General features: G+C 40.6%; 1 protein-coding gene across 4 annotated transcripts in view; it reads right to left on the bottom strand.

Annotated features, from left to right (window-relative positions):
* Positions 1-24528, bottom strand: part of tanc2a (tetratricopeptide repeat, ankyrin repeat and coiled-coil containing 2a) — a 920169-nt gene that overhangs the window by 462795 nt on the left and 432846 nt on the right. For all 4 annotated transcript variants that reach the window (XM_041217622.1, XM_041217623.1, XM_041217621.1 and 1 more), the window contains one exon: positions 14467-14538. In XM_041217622.1, coding sequence (XP_041073556.1) covers positions 14467-14538 — 72 coding nt within the window. The remainder of the gene's footprint in view (positions 1-14466; positions 14539-24528) is intronic.

Below are 24528 nucleotides of genomic sequence, written 5' to 3'. Positions count from 1 at the left end.
CCAGGGAAAGCCCACCGCTGTCCACTTAAGTGCCTGACTAGCAATTAATTCAGCAGACTTTCCCTGGAACAGGTGGCACAGGGCTCTTGTCAGCTCTTCAGCCAGTGGGCTAGACCCCCGTCCCCTCAATTAAATACTACCCATTATCTCCGTTTCTCTCTTCACAGATACTGCCCAGTCTGCTGAGATTTCAGCATTTTCCATTTTAACTTCAACATTTAATTTTCTTTTCAAAATACATTCATCAAGGAAATAACAGAAAAAAAAGCGTTCAAGTGCACAAATCACCGCCCAGAGTTCAACCAACATAATCACTATAACAGAATAAACAAAGGAGTTACATCCCAACCTTAAATGAATAATTACTCCTATATAATCTATTGAAGGACAAATACTGACAATAATGTCACTTAAGCAAAGTGACAATGTCACAAACCCAATTTAAACTGAAGGTCTGAACAAATAAACATTTAAAACTTAGTAAATGAATAACACTATACAACACACAGATTACTCTTCAAAAGTACTTTCTTGTCGGTAAAGTTCTTTAGGAGTCACCAAGTTTTTCAAGTGTGCAATATAAGTGCACATTCTTTGGTTTATCAAATAGAATACAATTAAGAGGTAGGTGTCATGTAATGATTTCGACGTTTGCTTTAACATAGATCCTTCTTATTTTTGCTCTTAATCCAGAGGGTTTCCACTGCAGAACATTGCTTACAGGAAAGAATTTTCTAGGAGAAATGGTTATAAACACTTTGAAGTTAAATCTTAATCTAAAAATGCAATTGCTGTTTTTAATGTAAGATCTCTGTTTTACAAACATTGATGCTTGAAGCAACAATTTCAATCTGCAGAAAATGACCGAAGAAAGACAATAGGAAATTAATTGCTATGTATCCATCACTTAATACTTACTATTCTTAGAACCCTCCATTTTAACAAAAACTAAACTCAAGCATTAATGACCCTTAGCTCATATTCATCAATCTATCACAGAAATTCTCTCTTACCAATTCCTGTGGCCAGAGAACCAGCCACTGGTTTGTTTGAGTACAGAATTCTAAAGCAGAATTGTGCTCAAACACAATCTGTAACCTCATGGCCTGGCATACCTCCCACACTACCATTACCATCACGCCAGGGGATCAACCCTGATTCAATGAAGATTGCAGAAGGGCATGCCAGGAGCAGCAAATAAGGTGTCAATCTGGTGAAGTTATAAAACAGGACTACTTGCATGCCAAACAACATAAGCAGCAAGCGATAGACAGAGCTAAGCTATCCCACAGCCAACGGATCAGATCTAAGCCCTGCAGTCCTGCCACATCCAGTCGTGAATGGTGGTGGATAATTAAACAACTCACTGGAGGTGGCAGCTCCACAAATATCCCCAACCTCAATGATGGAGGAGCCCATCAGTGTAAAAGATAAGATAGAAGCATTCGCAACAATCTTCAGCCAGAAGCGCCGAGTGGATGATCTATCTCGGCCTCCTTCAGAGGTCCCCAACATCACAGATGCCAGTCTTCAGCCAATTCAACTCACTCCACGTAATATCAAGAAACAAATGAAAGCACAGGATACTGCAAATGATATGGGCCCTGATAACATTCCAGCAAAAGTACCGAAGACTTGTGCTCCAAAACTTGCAGCGCCCCTAGCCAAGCTGTTCCAGTACAGCTACAACACTGGCATCTACCTGGCTATGTAAAAAATTGCCCAGGTATGTCCTGTACACAGAAAGCAGGACAAAGCCAACCTGGCCAATTACCGCCCTATCAGTCTACTCTCCAACATCAGTAAAGTAATGGAAGGGGTCATCAACAGTGCTATCAAGCGGCACTTGCTTAGCAATAACCTGCTCACTGATGCCCAGTTTGGGTTCCGCCAGGATCTCATTACAGCCTTGGTTCAAACATAGGCAAAAGAGCTGAACTCCCGAGGTGAGGTGAGAGTGACTGCCCTTGACATCAAGGCAGCATTGACAGAGTGTGGCGTCAAGGAGCCCTAGCAAAACTGGAGTCAATGGGAATCAGGGGGAAAACTCTCCACTGATTGGAGTCATACCTAGCACAAAGGAAGATGGTTGTGGTTGTTGGAGGTCAGACACGTGAGCTCCAGGACATCACTGCAGGAGTTCCACAGGATTGTGTCCTAGGCCCAACCATCTTCAGCTGCATCATCAATGACCTTCCTTGCATCATAAGATCAGAAGTGGGGTTGTTCACTGATGATTGCGCAATGTTCAGCACCATTTGCGACTCCTCAGATACTGAAGCAGTCCATGCCCAAACGCAGCAAGACCTGGACAAAATCCAGGCTTGGGCTGACAAGTGGCAAGTAACATTTGCACCAGACAAATGTAAGGCAATGACCGTCTCCAACAAGAGAGAATTCAACCATTGTCCCTTGATGTTCAATGGCATTACCATTACTGAATCCCCCACTATCAACATCCTGGGGGTTACCATTGATGAGAAACTGAACTGAACTAGCCATATAAATACTGTGGCTACAAGAGCAGGTCAGGGGCTAGGAATCGTGCGATGAGTAAATTGCCTCCTGACTCCCCAAAGCCTGTCCACCATCCACAAGGTACAAGTCAGGAGTGTGATGGAATACTCCCCACTTGCCTGGATGAGTGCAGCTCCTACAACACTGAAGAAGCTGGACACTGTCCAGGACAAAGCAGCCTGCTTGGTTGGCACCACATCCACAAACATTCACTCCCTCCATCACCGATGCATAGTGGCAGCAGTGCATACCATCGACCAGATGCACTGCAGGAATTCACTGAGGCTCCTTAGACAGCACCTTCCAAACCCATGACCTCTACTACCTAGAAGGACAAGGGCAGCAGATAGATGGGAACACCACCACCTGGAAGTTGCCCTCCAAGTCACTCACCATCCTGACTTGGAAATATATCGATGTTCCTTCACTGTTGCTGGGTCAAAAGCCTGGAACTCCCTTCTTAACAACAATGTGGGTGTACCTACAGCACATGGATTAAATTGGTTCAAGAAGGCAACTCACCACCACCTTCTCAAGGGCAACTAGGGAAGGGCAAATAAATACTGGCCCAGCAAGCGAAGCCCACATCGCATGAATGAATTTTTAAAAACATTTCCTGGGAACTATACTGTACCGCCACTGAACTCCAATACTTTGTTGCAAATAAATCCCCCCTAGTGCAACTTTCTCGATAACCATGAATAAAGTCCAACACCAAAATTTAAAATATATGAAGGTTTCAGACAAAAACACAATGCTTGACATCAGGAAGTGTCCTTTTAGGATTTTCTGCCTACTTCAGCAATCTACTTCAATCATCTAGGATCGCAATAAACTGTTACTTTTCTAAGTCATAATCTTGGTTTTCAGCCAATCTCATTGTTTTATTCACATTTCTGACTTATTTCAATCCCATCAAATTAATGAGAAGTGTACGTTTACGTATTTGACATAATGTGGGAATTTTGCCTCATAAACTGAATCTTGGCGTGCAAATAAAGACATGTAATCAGTAATTTTAGACTATCTTAAGAGAAATCTGGGGCGGAGAGAGCCGTATAGTGAATAGGATATCAGATTTACAATTTTCATTTAATAACTCTCAAACTCAATTACAAAACACCACAAATTATTTTAGCCCAGCAAGCTCTACTCATTCCACAGACCCTCTTCAATTCAGTTCATCATAACTCAAATTAATTTTTAGAAAGCTTTTCAAAAGCAAGTTCCTGTTCCCAAGTGTAATCAAGGCAGGTCCAGAATATCTACCAGCCTTACAATCCCCATTATTCAGCCATGAGACCACCTGATTCTATGGAGTTTTCAGCATCTCAGTCCATGTTTTTCTTAATACCTTCAATCCCATTCCATACTACAATTCTCTCCTGCTCCCCCCCCACCCCCCTCCACACCACCACTACACCACCCCCTCACTGCAAAGAAGTGAATTGAAATTGCATTAACCACTTTCTAGAATCTGTCTACATACCCTCTGGGGTAAAATTAATTCACCTCAGGTACAGCAATTGTAACCTGCAATGCATTCAGTGCACACATAAAAAAGCTTGGTGACATCTACAATTCTCGATGGCCATTTCAAAGATTTGGATCAACTTGCTTCTTCCACAAACTGTCAACAAAAACAATTGCAACTCTGCAACTTTTCCACAATTTGCAGCCCTAAACGTCTGAATCATTCTGGTCAGATAAGGTAGCCAAAATTTGCATTAAATAATCCTAATGTGGTCTCAGTAATGCTTTATGAAAGTTTAGCTAACTTGCTGCAAGCTTCGTTTATCTTGCTCCAACTTACGGTTATTCTTATCATATGTGATTTTCGGATTTTACTGGGTGTTTTGAGGTTCACAGCTCATGAATCCATCCAATTGTAAATACTGAAATACACCCAAGGGTATAGCACTACAAGATTAACCTTGATCATACCTTCATGCTAGCATTATAGCAATCTTCCTCTGGTTTTGATATTGAAGATTCATGTTGATTGTTCTAATGTACATTTCTTCATATTTATTTTACAGTTCATCTGTCATTTTTTGGCCTATTTATTTAATTTGTCTGAATCTTTCCATGTGACATCAATCCAAAGTAAACTAGTCATCTGACCACATCCTTTACAGAGTAACTACTATATTCTACGATTATCTAGATCAGGCCATGCAGAATTCCATTAATTACTATTTGTCGGCTAACAACATGTTCTTTTTTTCCTTGAAACTATTCACAATTTCTCAAAATTGTGAAAAAAATTTATTTTATTCGGTAGATGCTTCCATATGTTTGAGAGACATGATTTGTGTGCATTAATCCATGTCTGTATACCTTTCACATATCAGATCTCCCATGGTGCTGCTCACACTGAGTTACGGGATATCTACGTGTATTGTGCAGTACAATGCCAGGGTCAACTTACAATACTTTACACCCACAAGCTCTCAGGCAATTACTCAGAAAATAGAAATACACAACTCTCTCTACCTCTGCTTAAAAGTAATAAGTAAGGGACCTTAATTATTACTATGCAGCACCATGGGAGAGCTGACAATATTCCTTTGATTTCAAATAGTCTGAAAGTCATTCAACACTGTGATGGCTCCAAGGTCTGTCAGCATCGGGGGAGGAGGAGTGTCCTAGGATCTAGAAAGTTGAGGACTAACTACTGAAGTAATGTTTAGAAAAGGTTTAGAAAACATAGCATCATTTTGTTTTGTTTGTCACAGCTTCAGCAATGTTTACTTTGATCCTCCCAACACTAGGTGGCAGTGTTGCATTTCTAAACTATCTCACCCAGGGATGCCCATAACCATCAATCCTGCCACTGAGCAAGATGTTTTATATTGTTTCGAAAATTAAATTCTTATATTTGGGCCAGCCACAAACTAACCTCAATAGCTGGAATTGGGTTTCAGGAGAACCAGCTAACAGTAATTAATCAAAGGGGTTTGAATGAACTAAATTAGCCAATTTGTTCTGATCTTGCCTTCTCTGGATAACTTTGCACTGAAGTCCTGTTCTTTGCTCTATGTGACTCCCCACATTCATTCATCCAATAATCTAGCATTGTTCCTCTTCATTTATAGCTATTTCAAACAGCAATGCTAAATAAGTTGCAACCTACCCTATATCTTCACAAACATCTCAACTTCCCAATGCCCACTACCCCAACAATGCTCATTCTCCAGAAGCTCTAGTCCCCACTGCACATCATCAAACTATTTCCTTCCTCCAATAACCCACTACCTTTAATAATCACCATCCAAATCCCCTCAAAAGACCTCTTAAGCACTCAGTGCCTACTTCCTCAAATGATTATCAATCCGTATTCAGTCACCAAGTATTAATCATTCTCTTTGCAATGACTCACTTCCCAATTAAATTATTAAAATCCCACACTGCTCACCTTGATTACATACTACTCCACTCAAGTGTAATCAGAATTACTGTATCCCCAAATATTCATGACCCTTTTAGTACTCAGTATTCTATTTCACCCTACCATCTCTATCACTCTCCCCATCCACTTGCTTATAAAGCACAATTTCTTCTCACATCTGATCAGCAATTCAATGCCTCGCCATCTCAGATGTAATTTCTGTCGTTAAAAAGGAGATACAAAAAAAGGAAGAAACTCAGTTATTCCCTGCTTTATATATATTATCTTCTCAATAACCCGTTCGGATCATTTCAAAGTCATAAATGATCCAAACAGATTGTTGAGAAGAAATAGGCAGAACTGCAAATTTGAGAAGTTTCCAATAATAATTAACCTTCAACTGACTCCAAAACCTAGTTAGACACTTTGCCACAGGGAGTAGGTAAGCACTAAATTTAAAAGGGCAATCCAGTTCAACAACTGAACATTACAAACCTGTTCCAGAACCCAGTCTGCCCATAAACATTGTGCATCTGTCATAATCCAGGCATCGCACTTTGTTACAGAATCATCGAGTTATTTACAGCATAGGAGACCACCATTCGGCCCATCAAGTCTATGTTGGCTCTCCGTGAGCAATCTAGTCAGTTCCACTCCCCTACTTGATCCCTATAGCCTTCAAAGTTTAATACCTTCAAGTGCCCATCCGATTTCCTTTTGAAATCATTGACTGCTTCCATTTCCCCCACTCTTATAGACAGTGTCATTTCCACTCATTGTGTAAAAAAAGTTGTTCCTCATATTCCTTCTGCAGCTCTTGCCAAAAACCTTAACTCTGCGTTCCTTTGTACTATCCGCTAATGGGAAGTTTTCTTATCTACCTTATCCAAACCTGTCATAATCTTGTACACTTCTACCAAATTTGCCAACAATCTCCTTTGCTCCATGGAGAACAATCCAGCTTTTCCTACCTAACCTTGCAACTAAAATCCTCAGTCTCTAGAAACATGCTGGCAAATCTCTTCTGTACCCTCTCAATTTTGTACACTATGTCATGTTCATTATCATCCTCATTGCTTGCCACTCTTCCAAGTTTGCTATCACTGGCAAATTTCGAAATTCTACTCTGCATTCCATGATCCACTCACTATAGCAAGAAAAGCAGTGGTCCTGGCACTGACCATTGAGGAAAACCGCTGCCTAACATCCTCCAATATGAAAAAAATGATCATTTACCAAAACTCTCCAGCCCAGAACTTCTGATCTCTGGATGGTCGTACTGCGGAGGTAACCCCAAGATGCTCTGCAGGATCCCTCGAAAATTCCCACACACTGACTACACAGGAACTGCCCAGGAAGTTTGGAATTCCAATAGGCAATTCCCCTGCGTCTGGAATCTTCTGAAATGCTGAGTTAGAATCAGAGACTTTGGATGGTTCCAACTCACTTCACAGAACAGTAACCCAGGAAAAGTTAGGAGGATTAAAGCCAGTTCTAGCTCCTGAGTAACTAGATTGCTGACCCTTATAACTATGAAAAATGTGGAGCTTGGGTGCAAGTTAAGCAAATATGAGCAGAGTGCCAATCTGACAGTGATTGCCACTCCATGGAAGATTCAGCCCACTATTTCCGTCCTTAAGCCAATTTGTTAAATCCATTTGGACACACATCCTTTTATTCCATGAGCTTCAATTTTTTTTAACCAGCCTTTTATGTGCTACAAAAACAAAAACAGAATTACCTGGAAAAACTCAGCAGGTCTGGCAGCATCGGCGGAGAAGAAAAGAGTTGACATTGAGTCCTCATGACCCTTCCACAGAACTTGAGTTCGAGTCCAAGAAAGAGTTGAAATATAAGCTGGTTTAAGGTGTGTGTGTGGGGGGCGGAGAGAGAGAGAGGGAGAGAAGTGGAGTGGGGGTGTGGTTGTAGGGACAAAAAAGCAGTGATAGAAGCAGATCATCAAAAGATGTCACCAACAATAGTACAAAAGAACACATAGGTGTTAAAGTTAAAGTTGGTGATATTTTATCTAAACGAATGTGCTAATTAAGAATGGATAGTAGGGTACTCAAAGTATAGCTCTAGTGGGGGTGGGGAGAGCATAAAAGATTTTTAAAAATTTTTTTTTTTTAAATAATGGAAATAGGTGGGAAAAGGAAAATCTTTATAATTTATTGGAAAAAAAAGGGGGAAACAGAAAGGGGGTGGGGATGGGGAAGGGAGCTCACGACCTAAAGTTGTTGAATTCGATATTCAGTCCGGAAGGCTGTAAAGTGCCTAGTCGGAAAATGAGGTGTTGTTCCTCCAGTTTGCGTTGGGCTTCACTGGAACAATGCAGCAAGCCAAGGACAGACATATGGGCAAGAGAGCAGGGTGGAGTGTTAAAATGGCAAGCAACAGGGAGGTTTGGGTCATTCTTGCGGACAGACCGCAGGTGTTCTGCAAAGCGGTCGCCCAGTTTACGTTTGGTCTCTCCAATGTAGAGGAGAACACATTGGGAGCAACGAATGCAGTAGACTAAGTTGGGGAAATGCAAGTGAAATGCTGCTTCACTTGAAAGGAGTGTTTGGGTCCTTGGAAGGTGAGGAGAGAGGAAGTGAAGGGGCAGGTGTTGCATCTTTTGCGTGGGCATGGAGTGGTGCCATAGGAGGGGGTTGAGGAGTAGGGGGTGATGGAGGAGTGGACCAGGGTGTCCCAGAGGGAGCGATCCCTACGGAATGCCGATAGGGGGGGTGAAGGGAAGATGTGTTTGGTGGTGGCATCATGCTGGAGTTGGCGGAAATGGAGGAGGATGATCCTTTGAATGCGGAGGCTGGTGGGGTGATAAGTAAGGACAAGGGGGACCCTATCATGTTTCTGGGAGGGAGGAGAAGGCGTGAGGGCGGATGCGCGGGAGATGGGCCGGACACGGTTGAGGGCCCTGTCAACGACCGTGGGTGGAAAACCTCGGTTAAGGAAGAAGGAGGACATGTCAGAGGAACTGTTTTTGAAGGTAGCATCATCGGAACAGATGCGACGGAGGCGAAGGAACTGAGAGAATGGGATGGAGTCCTTACAGGAAGCGGGGTGTGAGGAGCTGTAGTCGAGATAGCAGTGGGAGTGGGTGGGTTTGTAATGGATATTGGTGGACAGTCTATCACCAGAGATTGAGATAGAGAGGTCAAGGAAGGGAAGGGCAGAGATGGACCACGTGAAAATGATGGAGGGGTGGAGATTGGAAGCAAAATTAATAAATTTTTCCATGAAGCGGCACCGAAGTAATCATCGATATACCGGAGAAAGAGTTGTGGAAGGGGGCCGGAGTAGGACTGCAACAAGGAATGTTCCACATAACCCATAAAGAGACAGGCATAGCTGGGGCCCATGCGGGTACCCATAGCCACACCTTTTATTTGGAGGAAGTGAGAGGAGTTGAAGGAGAAATTGTTCAGCGTGAGAACAAGTTCAGCCAGACGGAGGAGAGTAGTGGTGGATGGGGATTGTTCGGGCCTCTGTTTGAGGAAGAAGCTAAGGGCCCTCAGACCATCCTGGTGGGGGATGGAGATGTAGAGGGATTGGACGTCCATGGTGAAGAGGAAGCGGTTGGGGCCAGGGAACTGGAAATTGCTGATCACCAAACACATCTTCCCTTCACCCCCCCTATCGGCATTCCGTAGGGATCGCTCCCTCCGGGACACCCTGGTCCACTCCTCCATCACCCCCTACTCCTCAACCCCCTCCTATGGCACCACCCCATGCCCACGCAAAAGATGCAACACCTGCCCCTTCACTTCCTCTCTCATCGTCCAAGGACCCAAACACTCCTTTCAAGTGAAGCAGCATTTCACTTGCATTTCCCCCAACTTAGTCTACTGCATTTGTTGCTCCCAATGTGGTCTCCTCTACATTGGAGAGACCAAACGTAAACTGGGCGACCGCTTTGCAGAACACCTGTGGTCTGTCCGCAAGAATGACCCAAACCTCCCTGTCGCTTGCCATTTTAACACTCCACCCTGCTCTCTTGCCCACATGTCTGTCCTTGGCTTGCTGCATTGTTCCAGTGAAGCCCAACGCAAAGTGGAGGAACAACACCTCATCTTCCGACTAGGGACTTTACAGCCTTCCGGACTGAATATTGAATTCAACAACTTTAGGTCGTGAGCTCCCTCCCCCATCCCCACCCCCTTTCTGTTTCCCCCTTCCTTTTATTTTTTTCCAATAAATTATATAGATTTTTCTTTTCCCACCTATTTCCATTATTTTTAAATATTTTTAAATCTTTTATGCTCTCCCCACCCCCACTAGAGCTATACCTTGAGTGCCCTACTATCCATTCTTAATTAGCACATTCGTTTACATAATATCACCAACTTTAATAACTATGTGTTCTTTTGTTCTATTGTTGGTGACATCTTTTGATGATCTGCTTCTATCACTGCTTTTTTGTCCCTACAACCACACCAACCCCCTCCACTTCTCTCTCTCTCTCTCCGCGCCCCCCCCCCACCCCCCCCCCACCCCCCACACACCTTAAACCAGCTTATATTTCAACTCTTTCTTGGACTCGAACTCAAGTTCTGTCGAAGGGTCATGAGGACCCGAAACGTCAACTCTTTTCTTCTCCGCCTATGCTGCCAGACCTGCTGAGTTTTTCCAGGTAATTCTGTTTTTGTTTTTGTTTTGGATTTCCAGCATCCGCAGTTTTTTTGTTTTTGTTTTTATCTTTTATGTGATACTTTGTTGAGCACTTTCTTAAAATCCATATGGATTTTACACATTCCATTCATCAACTTTCTCTGCTACTTCATTCAAAAAATCAATTAGATTAATCAAGCATAATTTCAGCCTACCACAAATCTGTGCTGGCTCTCTTTAATTAACTCAAACCTCTCCAAGTACCCCTTGATTTTTTTCCCTGATTATTGTTTCTAAATTCTTATTTACCACTAATGATAAACTAATTGGACCTGTAGCTGTTAGGACTGCCCTTACATCCTTCCTTAAATAAGGCTGAATTTGCCTGAAATGTAATATTTAGAATAATTTATTCTGTCTGAACAACCTTAGCATTAGAGGAGTGACCTAAAGACAAAGGCTAGCTTTGAAAAATATTGTAACCATTCTCCTGATCTCAGAATACCTGGAATAAATCTCAGTAGATCAGCTGCTATGAATAAAAATTACAGCCTTCAACAAATATTGCTTGATTGGCTCATTGAAATCAATTGTTGTAAAATCTCATTTAACATTGTTGCATATTTGACAACTTAATTGCCTCTAACTTGAAGACTATTATTCCTATATCTTTAATGCTACGATCGACACTTGGGAACAATGCAATACAACAATTTTATCTGTGAATTTGTCTAACGGTACGCTCAGATTGGCCTTCTGCATATCTCCACCCTTCCAACTCTCATGAATCACAATTAGTTACCTACAGTTATCTCAGCCAGACTTTCCACAGGTCTCCAAGTCATTTAGCATTACGAGATCCCCCCCTCAACCTTTAAATGTTTTCCATAATTGTATTTCCTCAACTCATCCTTTCATTCACATCTGTCCCTCTTTCTCCTCTGTGAAATGCCAAGAGTGTCTTTTCAGTTGAAGATACAATACAAAAGCAGATTGTTGTTTCTGTTGTTGGTAATTATGATTGCCTTCACAGTAACTACTGTTCATTAGTCACAGCTAACTAAGTGATAGCTTCTATGGTAACTTCTTCCCAGTGATCCCAATTATTTTGTTTTGGATTTCCAGCATCCGCAGTTTTTTGTTTTTATATCTATATATATTTTTATATATTATTATTTAACATTTTAGCTACCATTTTACATTTAAGTAGATATACAGAGTCACTAATCATGTGATTTTTTTGTATCAGCTTGGTTTAGTTGGCAACAAGCTTACATTTGGCAAAGAAGGTGCTTCAGTTTGAATCCCATTACTTCATTGTAAGTGAATCACTTTCAGATGTGATGAGAGTCTGCATTGAATGCAATGGTATCTTTCTTTTCAATGTTGCAAGCTGACTATGGGCCAAAGTTTCTCCAAACCAACATTTTTCTCATGAACAAAGCCACAGGAAACCAACTATTATATTGCATAATAATAAATCATACATTTAATAGTAACATATTCATGTGCAGCAAGGGCCCACAAACAGCCATATGATGATTACAGTTTCACACTGAGGGGAAAGTAGGGATGATCTGGATTTTTATACCAGCATAGCAAGGGACACTAATGACAAATTCATGAAGTGCACAAGGGTGATTTAATATAGGGCAGTTAGTTCAAGGTGTACATTTTTAGATTTGTTTCTATGCTCATTGTATTGACTTGTCAAGTTAAATCCAATGCTGATACTTAAATCTACTACAACTAGGGGTGGCAGGAGAGGGGGCCAAGGATATGGGGAAGAGGGAGGGGAGGGGAGGGGACGGGGAAAGAATGGAGGAGGAGGGGAAAGCAGTAACGAATGAGGTAGGGTACTCAGTGGGGAGGAAAATGGTAAAAACAACATAACAACATCAATTCCATATTTTCTGTTTCAGTACAGCAACAATATTTTATTCCATATATTTTTTTTAATGAATCGCAATCTTATTGCCCTAATTAGGTTACCCTACATAAAAAGTTATTAGGACATTTCCCATTATGAAACAATGCACTACCCCTGTTCCTATCATCTATATATTCAGGAAATAAAATAGGACGTGTACAGAAATTCCATCAGTGATTTCTTTAGGGGATTGTGTGAAGTCTAATTTTAGATACTTTTAGGGAAGAAGTGGTCGAAGTTTTTGCTATGGAAATTACATTTGCATTGCTATAGGTCACCTGTAGGCAGGCAGCCAAGGATTTTAATAAACGAGAGGCTGCAAGAGCCAAATTCTTTCAACATCTAATTTTTGTACCCTGGTAACAAGAATGAGTTGCTCATAACTCAAAACTTAAGTAATTTTTCTGATTTTCCATTTTATTTTCTGTGAATGTTTTGGGAGAGTGGAAGAGAAATTGTACGAATTTTTGAAGATATAAATTTGTGCACTAAAAATGCTAATTGTTATATCTATTTATTATTTTCCAAAATGTATGCTCAAATGCCCCACGTAAACCACAATGCCCACCTTTTAAACAGATCATCCAACAGTTTGAGACTCAGTTATTTTTTAACTTTGCAGCAATTCTGGGGATAAATAATAAAGAGCATTTATTCAGGCATTTGCACTAATGATCTTTATAAGATGTGTAAGCACATGGAAATAGGTTATTAAATGCAGACACACCAGAACAAAAACCAGAAGGTGGTTTTGTAAAACTCTGTTCACAGAAATGCCTAACAGGTCAGTGCCAGTACAAAAACAAAAAAAGTCTAGATGCTGGAAATTGGAAATGAAATCAGAACATGCTGGAAATACTTAGTGCCTGTGAAGAGAGTAACAGGGTTAACGGCCCAGATCTTCTGGTCCCAACGGCAATGAAAGATGAGACACTCGGCCCTATAGATGGCTGCAAGTGAATCGGAGGTTCCAGGAAGCTGACTTACGCTGGAACCCCAAACTTCAGGTTCACCAGAAATGACACTGTGGGAGACCCCATGCAAAACCTGTCAGTGTTTAAACTTGGGCTGTTTGCCTTGGAAGTATCTAGCTTTTTAGCTCCCCCTCCTGCTCCCCCCCACAACCCCAGCCATTCCTGGATCTTTAGTACTGCCAATATCAGACCAGTGCAAGTGGTAGCATTTGGGCAGTTGGGATGATGGAGGTGACAGGGGACATGGGGCAGGAATAATGGTATTCAGAGTCGTGAGCGGCAAGGGGGTGATGGGAGGGGGTTGAGCCGGGGGTGCAGGGGTAGTGGTTGAGCCGGGGGTGTGGTGGGGAGGGAGTAGCGGGCAGTGGTGTTTGGAGAGTTAGAGCGACAAAGTGATTAAAAATTAGCTTTCAAACACTTCATGATGACAAAGGTAGCGTTGTTTCGCTTCAACTTCGTCTTGCCACTAGGTCTCCCATTTCTCCTTGACAAACAATCCACACTGAAGCTGACAAATAAGTTAAGGCTGTAATTTAAAATGCAGTTGGTGGCATACACCACAGCTTCACTGTCAACAGGAAGATGTGGGCCAATGTTTCAGGTCAATAATCTTTCATAATTGTTTACATTTCTTTTTCCAGTTCTGACAGAAGTTCACAGACCTAAAACATTAACTGTTTTTCTTTCCACAGTTGCTGCCAGACTCGCTGAGTATATCCAGTATTAGTATGTCTGTACCCAGATCCCTTTGCGTCTCTACCCCATTTAGACTCTTATTTTCCAAAGAGCAGGTGGCCTCCATATTCCTCCAACCATAATGCACCATCTCACACTTCTCTTTATTGAATATAATTTGGTATTTACACATCAAATTCTGCAAATTTGTCAATTTCAGTATTAACTACCCACCCCTCCCTCCCTAAATTTGGTGTCAACCCCAAATTTTGATGCAGCACTTACGATTCTGACTCTGTTCTGACTCCATTAACTCACTGCCTTTTGCACTGTACCCTTGTTCTGATAAAAGCCGGTTTGCCTACCTTGTCCAGACCGGTTCTGTCGAGAATCTATGTTTGTTTGTCTCCGTTCTGATTGTTCCTCGTTCCCACCATCTACAAAACACAAATGTCAAGCTGTCAGTATACAAGACACACCTTTGTAATGGAGTTGTAGCAGAATAGGAGTCAACATATCTAATCTCCTGTCAATAAGAGGAGAGAGTTGCACTGTTCCGAATACGGATGCAAAATACTAACTAATTACACACACCTTATTGAATGGCTCTCAAAATTAGCATTGGCAGTTATGGAAATCAACAGAGAATTATTATCAAAGATGCTTGTACTGAAAAGATGTTACCAGCATTCAACAAGATTTCATTAGGAAACAGAAATTCGAAGTCAACCTTGAATCTATTGAGTATTGAATTTCCTTTAGACTTCATCTTAGATAAATATACTCTTTATCCTGTACCTAATTACAATGCAGCTAAATCCTGATACATTATAGTAAACAGTCAAGTTCTAGAATCCATTATTAAGATGGCAGCAGCAGAACACTTAGAACATCATAATGCAATCAGGCAGAGTCAATATGTTTTTGTGAAAGGGAAATCATGTTTGACAAATTTATTAGCGTTCTTTGGGGATGTAACAAGCAGGGTAGGTAAAGGAGAATCAGTAGATGTAATTGAATTTCCACAAGGCATTCAATAAGGCGCCACATAAAACGTAACTGCACAAGATGAGCTCATAGTGTTGGGGGTGGCGTATTAGCATGGATAGAAGGTCAGCTAATTAACAGCTGTCAGGAGGAATGGGTCATTTTCAAGTTGAAAAACTGTAACTACTAGAATGCCACAGGGATCAGTTACTGGGGCCTCAACTATTTCTGATCCATATTAATGACTTGGATGAAGCCAAATTTACAAATGACACAAAGAAAAGCAGTTTTGAGGAGGATACAAACAGTCTGCAAAGGGTTATAGATGTAAGTTAGAGGGCAAAAATTTGGTAAATGGAGTATAATGTGGGAAATGTGAGGTTGTCCACGTTGGCAGGAACAACTGGTTATGATCTGGTTAGGGGCCAGTAGCATTTTGTTCAAAATGGATGAAGTTTGAAATCCCAGGTACTTGCTAAGAGCCACAAGATTCCACAGTTTTAAACAAACAAAACTTAACCATACAAAGTCAGCAAACTAAAACAATCTATAATATCTATCTTATATTCCAACATTCAGGATTAACAAGGCAAATATGAATTAACAGGCAAACTGTGATCGAACACACCACACTGCATATTAAATGCTGATGCAGCCAAGGCAGTTCCCACTAATTTCTCAGCAACACACCTAGATATCAGTGACCTCAAATCTCTGAGAAACTTTGTCTCCCTTACGAGGGATTTCAACTCTTCACTTTCGAAGATCTAGCTTCTGAATTCCCTTGGAAGCTGCTCTGACTCAGACTGCCTCAATGACTGCTCACCTCCCATTGGTTCAATCTCTCCTCCTGAGACTGCATTCCATGGGATTAACAAAGCTGCACTCCTGCCTCTAATCACTGGCACATTTCCAACTCTTTTGCAAACCGCTAGCTTCACTAAGCTGGCACTTATCTTGGTTTCTCCAAACTCCAGTCTTCTGGCTGGACTTAGCTATAAATGACTCTTGGGACAACAAAAAGCTGCACCACAATGGCTCTCAGGGCTTCTTCAAGCCCTAACTGCCTGTAGCTGCTAACAGTGGCACCCTTTTGAAATATCCTCTTCCCCTGTTGCAGAACATTCAAATAAATTGTAACTAGAGAAACTTCTTAAGCTCCACCCATCTCCATGATGACATAGCTTTCATGGTTTACTGATTGCTTTTAAACTAATCTGCTATATTCCAAAATCAAAACATCTCTCTGAACTGCACTTCTTTGCGCGCACTATAGGCATCACTCTTCAATTCTCCAGCTAAGTAAGCCCACCTGCTGTTTTATGGTTCCATCTCCTCCATTCTGACTTTATTAAACAAATCTAGGTAACATTCTGAACTGCCATTTTCTTTTAAGAGTTCAGGCAAATTCTTACCTTACTTTCACAACAGCAATCTTTCCAAAACTAAACATGGGGTGGAATTTTACAGTCCTGAAGTCAATGGATCTTTGAATGGCTCGCCGCATTTTACAGCCCTGCCCTCACCAGGATGGGGCCATAAAATTCTGCTCATTATCTCTCAAATGTTATCATGAACAATGAACTAGGCATCTGTCACAGAACAGAAAAGCAGTATATTATTTAAATGAAGAGAGGCTGCAGAATTCTGTAGTGCAGATCTGGGATCTGGGTGTCCTTGTACATGCATCACAAAAAATTAGAATGGAGGTGCAGCAAGTAATTAGGAAGACAAATGGAATGTTGGCTTTTACTGCAAAGGGATGGAGTGTAAAAGTATGGAAATCTTGCTAGAACTGTGCAGGACATTGGTGAGGCCACATCTGGAGTACTGCATATAGTTTTGGTCACCTTATTTGAAAAAACGATAGGCTTGCATTAGAAACAGTCCAGAGCAAGTTCATTAGGCGAATTCCTGGGATAAAGGGACTGTCTTGAGCAGTAAAGTTGAGCAGGTTAGGCCTATCCTCATTGGGTTTTAGAAGAATGAGAGATGATCTTGCTGAAACAGATTTTGAGGGGGCTTTACAGTGTAGATGCTGAAAGGATATTTCCTCTAGTGGAGAAATCTAGAACTAAGGGGCACAGTTTAAAGATAAGGGGTCTCCCTTTTAAGACAGGGATGAGGGAAAGATTCTTCTCCCAATGTTTAGAATTCTCTTCCAGAGAGAGCAGAGGAGGCTGGATCATTGAATATATTCAAGGCTGAGTCAGACAGATTTTTGATTGACAAGAGAGTTAAGGGTTATGGGGCACAGGCAGCAAAGTGCTGTTAACACCAAAACCAGATCAGCCATGATCTTACTGGATGTAGGAATAGGCTTGATGGGCTGAATAGCCCCCTCATGCTATTTCTTATGATCTTATTTTTTTGCCAGAAATGTTATGCTTGGTTTAGAATCATGATTTAATCAGAATCCCTGTATAATAATGAGAATTAAAATAATACTGCAGACTAATTTTATGTTTGCATAAAAGTTCGATGTTTAGATCAGTTGCTTTCATTTGTACTTCATACTAAGATACTGGGAAAAAAGTGGAGATGAATCACACAAGTAGCCTGATAATTTTTGAGTGATGGCAGAAACAGGGAGAATTATGTATCCAAAGATAAAAATACAGGATTTCTCTCATTACTGACACCAATATAACTCTTTTTCTAGTAAACCCAGGATACTGTTCAGGGAAGGAAGACTTGTGTCTTGTGTTGCTGAGAGAAATTAGATTAGATTAGTGACTGAAAAGATTGTTGGTAAATTTTACAATTGTGTGAATATTAGAGGGAAAAAAAGGAATAGGGAGTAAACAAAGGATTTGAATTTTAAGCAAAAATCACAAATTATCATGAAAGCAGAAAAAATATAAAATCTAATTAACAAGGCAACATAATCTTGGTAAATGTCTTGCATCATAAGTAAGTTTTACAGAGTCAAAAAGTTTTAGACATTTTATCTATAAAGCCTGAAACATTCAGTATTAAGAAGGTATGCAATATTCTTACCCAAAAAGTAATTTCAATCTCAACTCACCCAGCGAGAAACATCAATGGGAAGAAAATTTGACAGGTTGTAAAAGAGGATCCCATCCCATCACTTACGCGCTGTGCAGATTAGGTTAAAATTATCCCCACCTTGTGTCAGGACATACAATAGAATACTTCAGTAAATATGAAGTATTGTAGCCAATGGCAAAGGTTGAGCCAATGTAAACACCAAAAACTGGACTCCAGTCTGACAATTCTTTTGACCTTTCTTCCTCCAACTGTTTTAAGAATTTTACAGAATTTGTTTCAATAATATTAGTGCCCATACAAAATGAAACTCCTTACCCCACAATGCACACAAGTGAACTTTTACTTGAATGCCAAATACAAAATTAAATTTTTTTTCAAAACATTTTGTATCCCTCTTCTGAAAACACAGTACCATGCTGCAGTACAATTAACCAGATGGTACCTCGCCCATGTAGTCACTCTTCATTTTAGCAGGTTGTTCAACAGTTGAGAGCTTCACAGCAAAGCTCAATTTTGTCCTCAGCAGATATCCAGACATAGGTCACTGGATAGCAGAGTGGGAATGGAAACACTTGGGGGTCAGGGACACTGATGCCAATTTTACCCACCAAAGGTATCCCTTTGTCAAAGGGAAAGTGGAGAGGTGGGAGTCATATGACATGAACCCCTAACTGGTGGCAATATGCTTTGGGAAACTGCAAAGCTCAGTCTGCCATTTTTCCATCTACCAAGCAGCAGCACAGAAAAGGGGCTTTGTCCAAGTTTGAATGCCTGGCTCTATCTACACTGTTTCAACTGGAACTGCTGTGTCATTGCCTACAAGACAAATTCATCTCTGCATGCCTCACTCATCATGGGCCGATTCATAGAAATTGGATCACACCAAAGCCGAGGGGTTGAGAAATATGCCACCGCTTATAAAAGGGGGAACAAATCAAACGCCTTTCTGTTTACAGTGAGAGGAGAAGTCAGGACTGTTTAAATTAACCCTCTCCTGTCTGTATGTAACAGAGTATAAACTGGTCTAGTGATTTTCAAATGTTCCTTACATAATAACCCAAACATGAAAGTTCATCTGAAATCATGTTTTACATTAAATATGGCTCAAAACCATGATGGTTTGCTGATAACACTGAGGGTTTAGTTACAAAAGCATTGTGCCTTGTATATAGTAAGAGGGATTACAACATATGAAAATGAGTAGACAGAATTAAAAGTTTGCTCTACTTTAGGATTATTTTTCTCTAGGATTTACAGTATTTATGTTCGTTACAAGATAATCAAAATTCTGGAGTTCTGTGTACTCAATACATCTGGAAATTCAAAGTGAGAAACATATGATAATAGCATTATTGGAAGTGTAAGTAAACTTCCACAGAACATAACCTTGTAACCAGATCTACTTGGTGGCACTCACATGTACAAAAACATATTTATAGATGAATAGAATATCATAAGATTTGTGTGTAGTTCCCATGCAATTTAGCACAGCTATGGTGACAAGATTATCTTTTATTCCTAAAACTATTATTTGTGTACAGATAACCTAAGCAATCAGAGAGCATTACCATCCTGATTCAAGTATAATAATCAATGTTGTGAACAGCACCATAGTGAAATCATATTCAGTGCGGCCCAATCTATCTTAATTACATTTCCGAGACAAACAAATTAAACCACACATTTTATCAAATACGATATGGAAAAAAATCATTTTTACATTCAACATAGGTTAGAAAAAAATGGCTATCTGAATGGGCCCCAACTGCAGCGCTGCAATGGGGTTTTAAAACTTCCATGTTCTTCCAGATGTTGGTACAATGGCTGCCCCAATTAGATTTATGTTTATTTCTTGTTTCCATAAACTTAAGTTATAGTTTACTTTTTCAACACTGCTAGTAAATAAATGTTAAACACTTAAGTTATATTTCATAACACACAGGTCAGGACAGGATCACTTTCAGTATACTGCCCATAAGTCAAATAGCTAGTCAACAATCTCTATATTTGAAAAAAAACTGATCATTTGAATAAAAGGACTGCCAGTACTCATGGAGTAGGGTCCCAGATTACCCTGCAGTTGCCTTTCAGTGTAAAGCAATCCCACAAAGAGCAATGAAACAGATACAGTAAAATTTCACATTCACAGGAGGGTATGTTCTTGGAAAGCCTCGCAAATGGCAAACATATTTTATAATGGGAGTAAGTTAGATAGATGCCAACCATCCAAAAATTTGATATGTATAGAGAATAAAAGACAATAAAAACAATGTTTTTATTAAATATAAAGATGTCTGCTGTTTAGCAAAATAAGCAATATATATTAGTCATGCTTACTCTTATTATAAGGCTCTCCAACAGAATGTGATAGGGCTTGGAGGTGAAGTTGGTGGAGATTTACTTGAAGGTGGAGGGAGTGGGTGAGGTGGCTGATGTAGGTGTTGATGTGGCAGTAGATTTAAAAATGCAATGTTACTTTTGACTGCTTCACCTTTTGCTTCTCAATCTTGTAGAGTTCCCCTTCAATAGTGTCAATCACTCTACAAAAGACAATGCTTCTTTCCATGTTTGTAACTATAGCCTGTCTCCTGTTTTTTTCAATTCTTCAGCTGATCTCATGAGTTCTGCTATCATCTTAGGTAAAAATTGAGCCTTCTTAGACTCTTTCTTCCTCCCCGTTTTTACATTCACTTAACTTCATCGGTACTACCAATTCTGTGTACAGAGTTCCATTCAATGAGACTGAATCAACTCATCTACTTCATCTGTGGCCAGGTCTTCAAATCCCTCCCCTCCAACTTGTTTTGCCAACACAACAATCTTGGTTACTTCAGCATCCACATTGGGGAACCCTGTGAAATCATTTACAGCCTCAGTCAAACATTTTTCCAGCAGGCATTTATGGTTGATTCTCTACTCTCATCCCATGCATCCTCAAATACCCCTATTGATATAAGATTGTTGAATTCCTTCCAGCATTCATGGACAGTGGTTGAAGGGTTTGTTTGCATAATGTTAAGAAAGTTGCTGAAATTTTAATGGATGTAGTAAGCTTTGAAGGTTAAAATGATCCCCTGGTCCATTGGTTGGATGCGCGAAGTCGTATTTGGGGTAAAAACAAAATTTCAGCATCTGGATAGCTATCTGCAAGAGGGTGGACGTCCAGAAACATTATCAAAGTAGGATCTTGAAGGACAAGTTTTTTTTCCTCTCAAATAAGCCCTGGCCACACACACAATCCAATTTTCAAGCCAGTCTTCAAACACTGCTGCTGTTAGCCTCCCAAAAATACTGGTAGATAACATTTACTTTTTCCTTTAAGAGCTTGAAGGTTTTCTGACCTATAAACCACCACTGGTTTACACTTAAAACCAGCAGGCGTAGCCCTTTCTTCGTTGAGTATGTAAGTTCTATTTGGATTTTTCTTCCAGAACAGACCAGTTTGGTCTGCGTGAAAAACCTGCTCTGGCTGGTACGCTCACTCCTTAATGCTTTTCTACGGCACCTTGGAAACTCTCCTGTAGTTGCATAGTCACCTGATGTAGTCTCCCCCATCAACTTCACATTATGTAGACCAAAGCACTTTTTGAAGCTATCAAACCATCCTGTGCTGACTGAGGATCCTCTGGAAGGCGAAGAGGAGTGTCATCGCTTTTCCAGGACATTTACTACTTGGTTCAGAATCACTTACTTTTCAATAATGGTGATTTAAAAATTGCCCATAATCCACACTGTCCTGAAATCGTAACAACTATGAACACCTACTTGCAAACACTCCAGTAAGCAACATGGCAGACGACGCATGCGCAGTGCACACCTTCAAGTCCAGGAAATACGTCACAGATACCTTCCGTATCATATTTCTTCTCACATTCCTTCAGGCCCTTTTTCTACTTTATAACATTTTCTCCAACTATTTTTCTAGTTTTTATCTCTCTGAAAACCGTGGATAAGCAAACATTAGACCCACAATCAGTGAAATCATGTACGCAGTGTTTTGTGGGATAAGCAAATTTGCAAATGGCAATGATGTGAACGGCAGGATTTTACTGCAAGATCAACCTTGTTGTTGATGGTGGAATAAACATTGGGTGGTAAATCAGAATAACTTCCCCACTCTTCTTTGAAAAGTTCTATGGAGTCTTTTATGTCCAACGGAGAGAACAAATGGTGCCTTGGTTCAACATTTATCCAGAGGACAGCGCATCCTACAGTGCAGCACTCACTCTGCCCTGCACGAAAGCCTCAGCCTGGTGAATATACTCAAGTCTCTGGAGTGGGGTTTGAATCCACGACCTTCTTGATTCGAAGACGAGCTTGCTACCACTGAGTCACGTCTGACAACCTTTAGTGTCTATTGCGCCTGTCTGCCCATGCTTATCATGCTGCCCTCCCACTGACCCCACAAACTCTGGTAAAATCAGCACTGGACTTTAACACCAGGATCATGTCCTGAAGAAGTGCAGCTGTAAGGTGTCGAAATATTATACACAGAGCACTGAACAGCTTTTCTGTTTCTACACTGGTTAAAAAAAACAGAAAATAAAATTGGTTCAACATACAATTGGAGACATGAATAAAAAAGCTTACTGGCAGATTAATGTTATGTGAAGCAAGTGACACTGAAGATAGTGTTGATCCTAATTTGTTATTTTCGGTTCATTTTTACAGGCCATTTTAGCTCACATGTGCACTCAAATGTGATTACAGATTTCATGGGAACATTTTTAGGACAATTTAAGATGCCATTTTTGGTGATTTCAGACAAAGGGGCCAGTGAGTTTCTTTTCTTTACAAGAAACGAAGTGCTCCCAGGAATGGAAAGAACATCTGCAATCTGTCAGTGTTGAACTCATTCACTGTATGGTATTCTTGGAATACACTTTAAAACTGAACTTATCTGCCAGCACACAAGCAACTGACAGATTATAAATCATGCATCATTTCAGATTGGCAGTAACTTTCAAGACCTAGAATAGTGCCTGGAATGAAGATTCTCACTGGAATGCAGTCTGTTGTCTAGGTAACACCATCCTCTACGTAACCCATTCAGAATTTAAAACACATTTTCTGGTTTTATTTTTAGATTTCATGTGTTTTCACTCTGCCATTATTAGGTATTTTATTTTAAAACAAAATGAAAATTATTTATACAAATATTTCAGAAGTCCATGGCTCCATTTTGATAATTATTCTTTCAACTTGCTCTTGCATGATAAAATAATCCAATATTTTAGATAAATAGCTTCAAAATCGAGTAACTTCAGCTGAGTGGCCTTGTAATATTTCAGTGTGGTTAGTAACACCCCCAAGATGGAAAATACCCTCATGGATGAAGGTAAATGAAATACCTTACGGCACTAAATTTTGATAGGATGCAAAGTAAAAAACATTCAAGAAATTTGACAGGTTCCAGCTCTTCTCACTCCCCCACTTCATCAAATTTCAAATTGTACCATATGATTGCACTGATTCAAGAAAAGGTCATTAGAATCAACATCGAATCTTATTGGAAATCAAAATACACTACATCAACTAGTGTTCCTTTATCAATCCTGCTTGTTATATCCCAAGGATAACGGGAGACAGTGTCACAGTGGTAATGCCTCTGGACAAGGCCCAGACTAATGCCCTGGGGACACAAGATTAAATCCCGCTACTGCAGATGCTGGAATTTAGATTTAATTAATAAATTGTTAATTAATTTTAAAAATCTGGAATTGAAAACTACTCTCAATAATGATGCCATTGATTGCCAGAAAAACCCATCTGGTTCACTAATATCCTACAGGGACGGAAAGCTGATGTCCTTACCTGGCCTGACCTACATATGACTCCACAAATTAAAATTAAAGCACAAGGGATAGGAGGTAAAATGCTGGCGTGGATTAAGGATTGGCTAACAGGCAGAAACACTCAGTTCCTGTGAAGACAAACTCCCATCTTCACACTGAGAGCACACTCAATTGTGCTGTGCATGACCACTGTGCTTAATGGGATAGCAGCTCAAAATTGGGCATCTATGAGGCCTGGTACACCAGCAGCAGCATAATTATATGTAACCACCACCTGTAATCTCATGGCCCATCATATGTCTGACTCTACCATTACCATCAAGCCAGGGGATCAACCCTAGCTCAACGAGGAAGTGCAGGAGGGCATGCCAGCAGCAACACCAGATGTACCTAAAAGTGAGTTGTCCACTTGGTGAAGCTACAGCACAGGACTACTTGCATACCAAACATCAGAAGCATCATCTGATAGACAGACGTATGTCATCCCACAACCAACGGGTCAGATCAAAGCCCTGCAGTCCTGCCACATCTAGTTGTAAATGTTGATGGACAATTAAACAACCAACAAGAGGAAGGGGAGGATTCACAAATATCCTCATCCTCAATGATGGGGGAATCCCAACGCATCAGGAG

The sequence above is a fragment of the Carcharodon carcharias genome, chromosome 23 (genome assembly GCF_017639515.1).
Source record: "Carcharodon carcharias isolate sCarCar2 chromosome 23, sCarCar2.pri, whole genome shotgun sequence".
Lineage (NCBI taxonomy): Eukaryota > Metazoa > Chordata > Chondrichthyes > Lamniformes > Lamnidae > Carcharodon > Carcharodon carcharias.
Note: the sequence above shows the minus strand (reverse complement) of the source record. Positions and strands in the feature narration are given on the sequence as shown.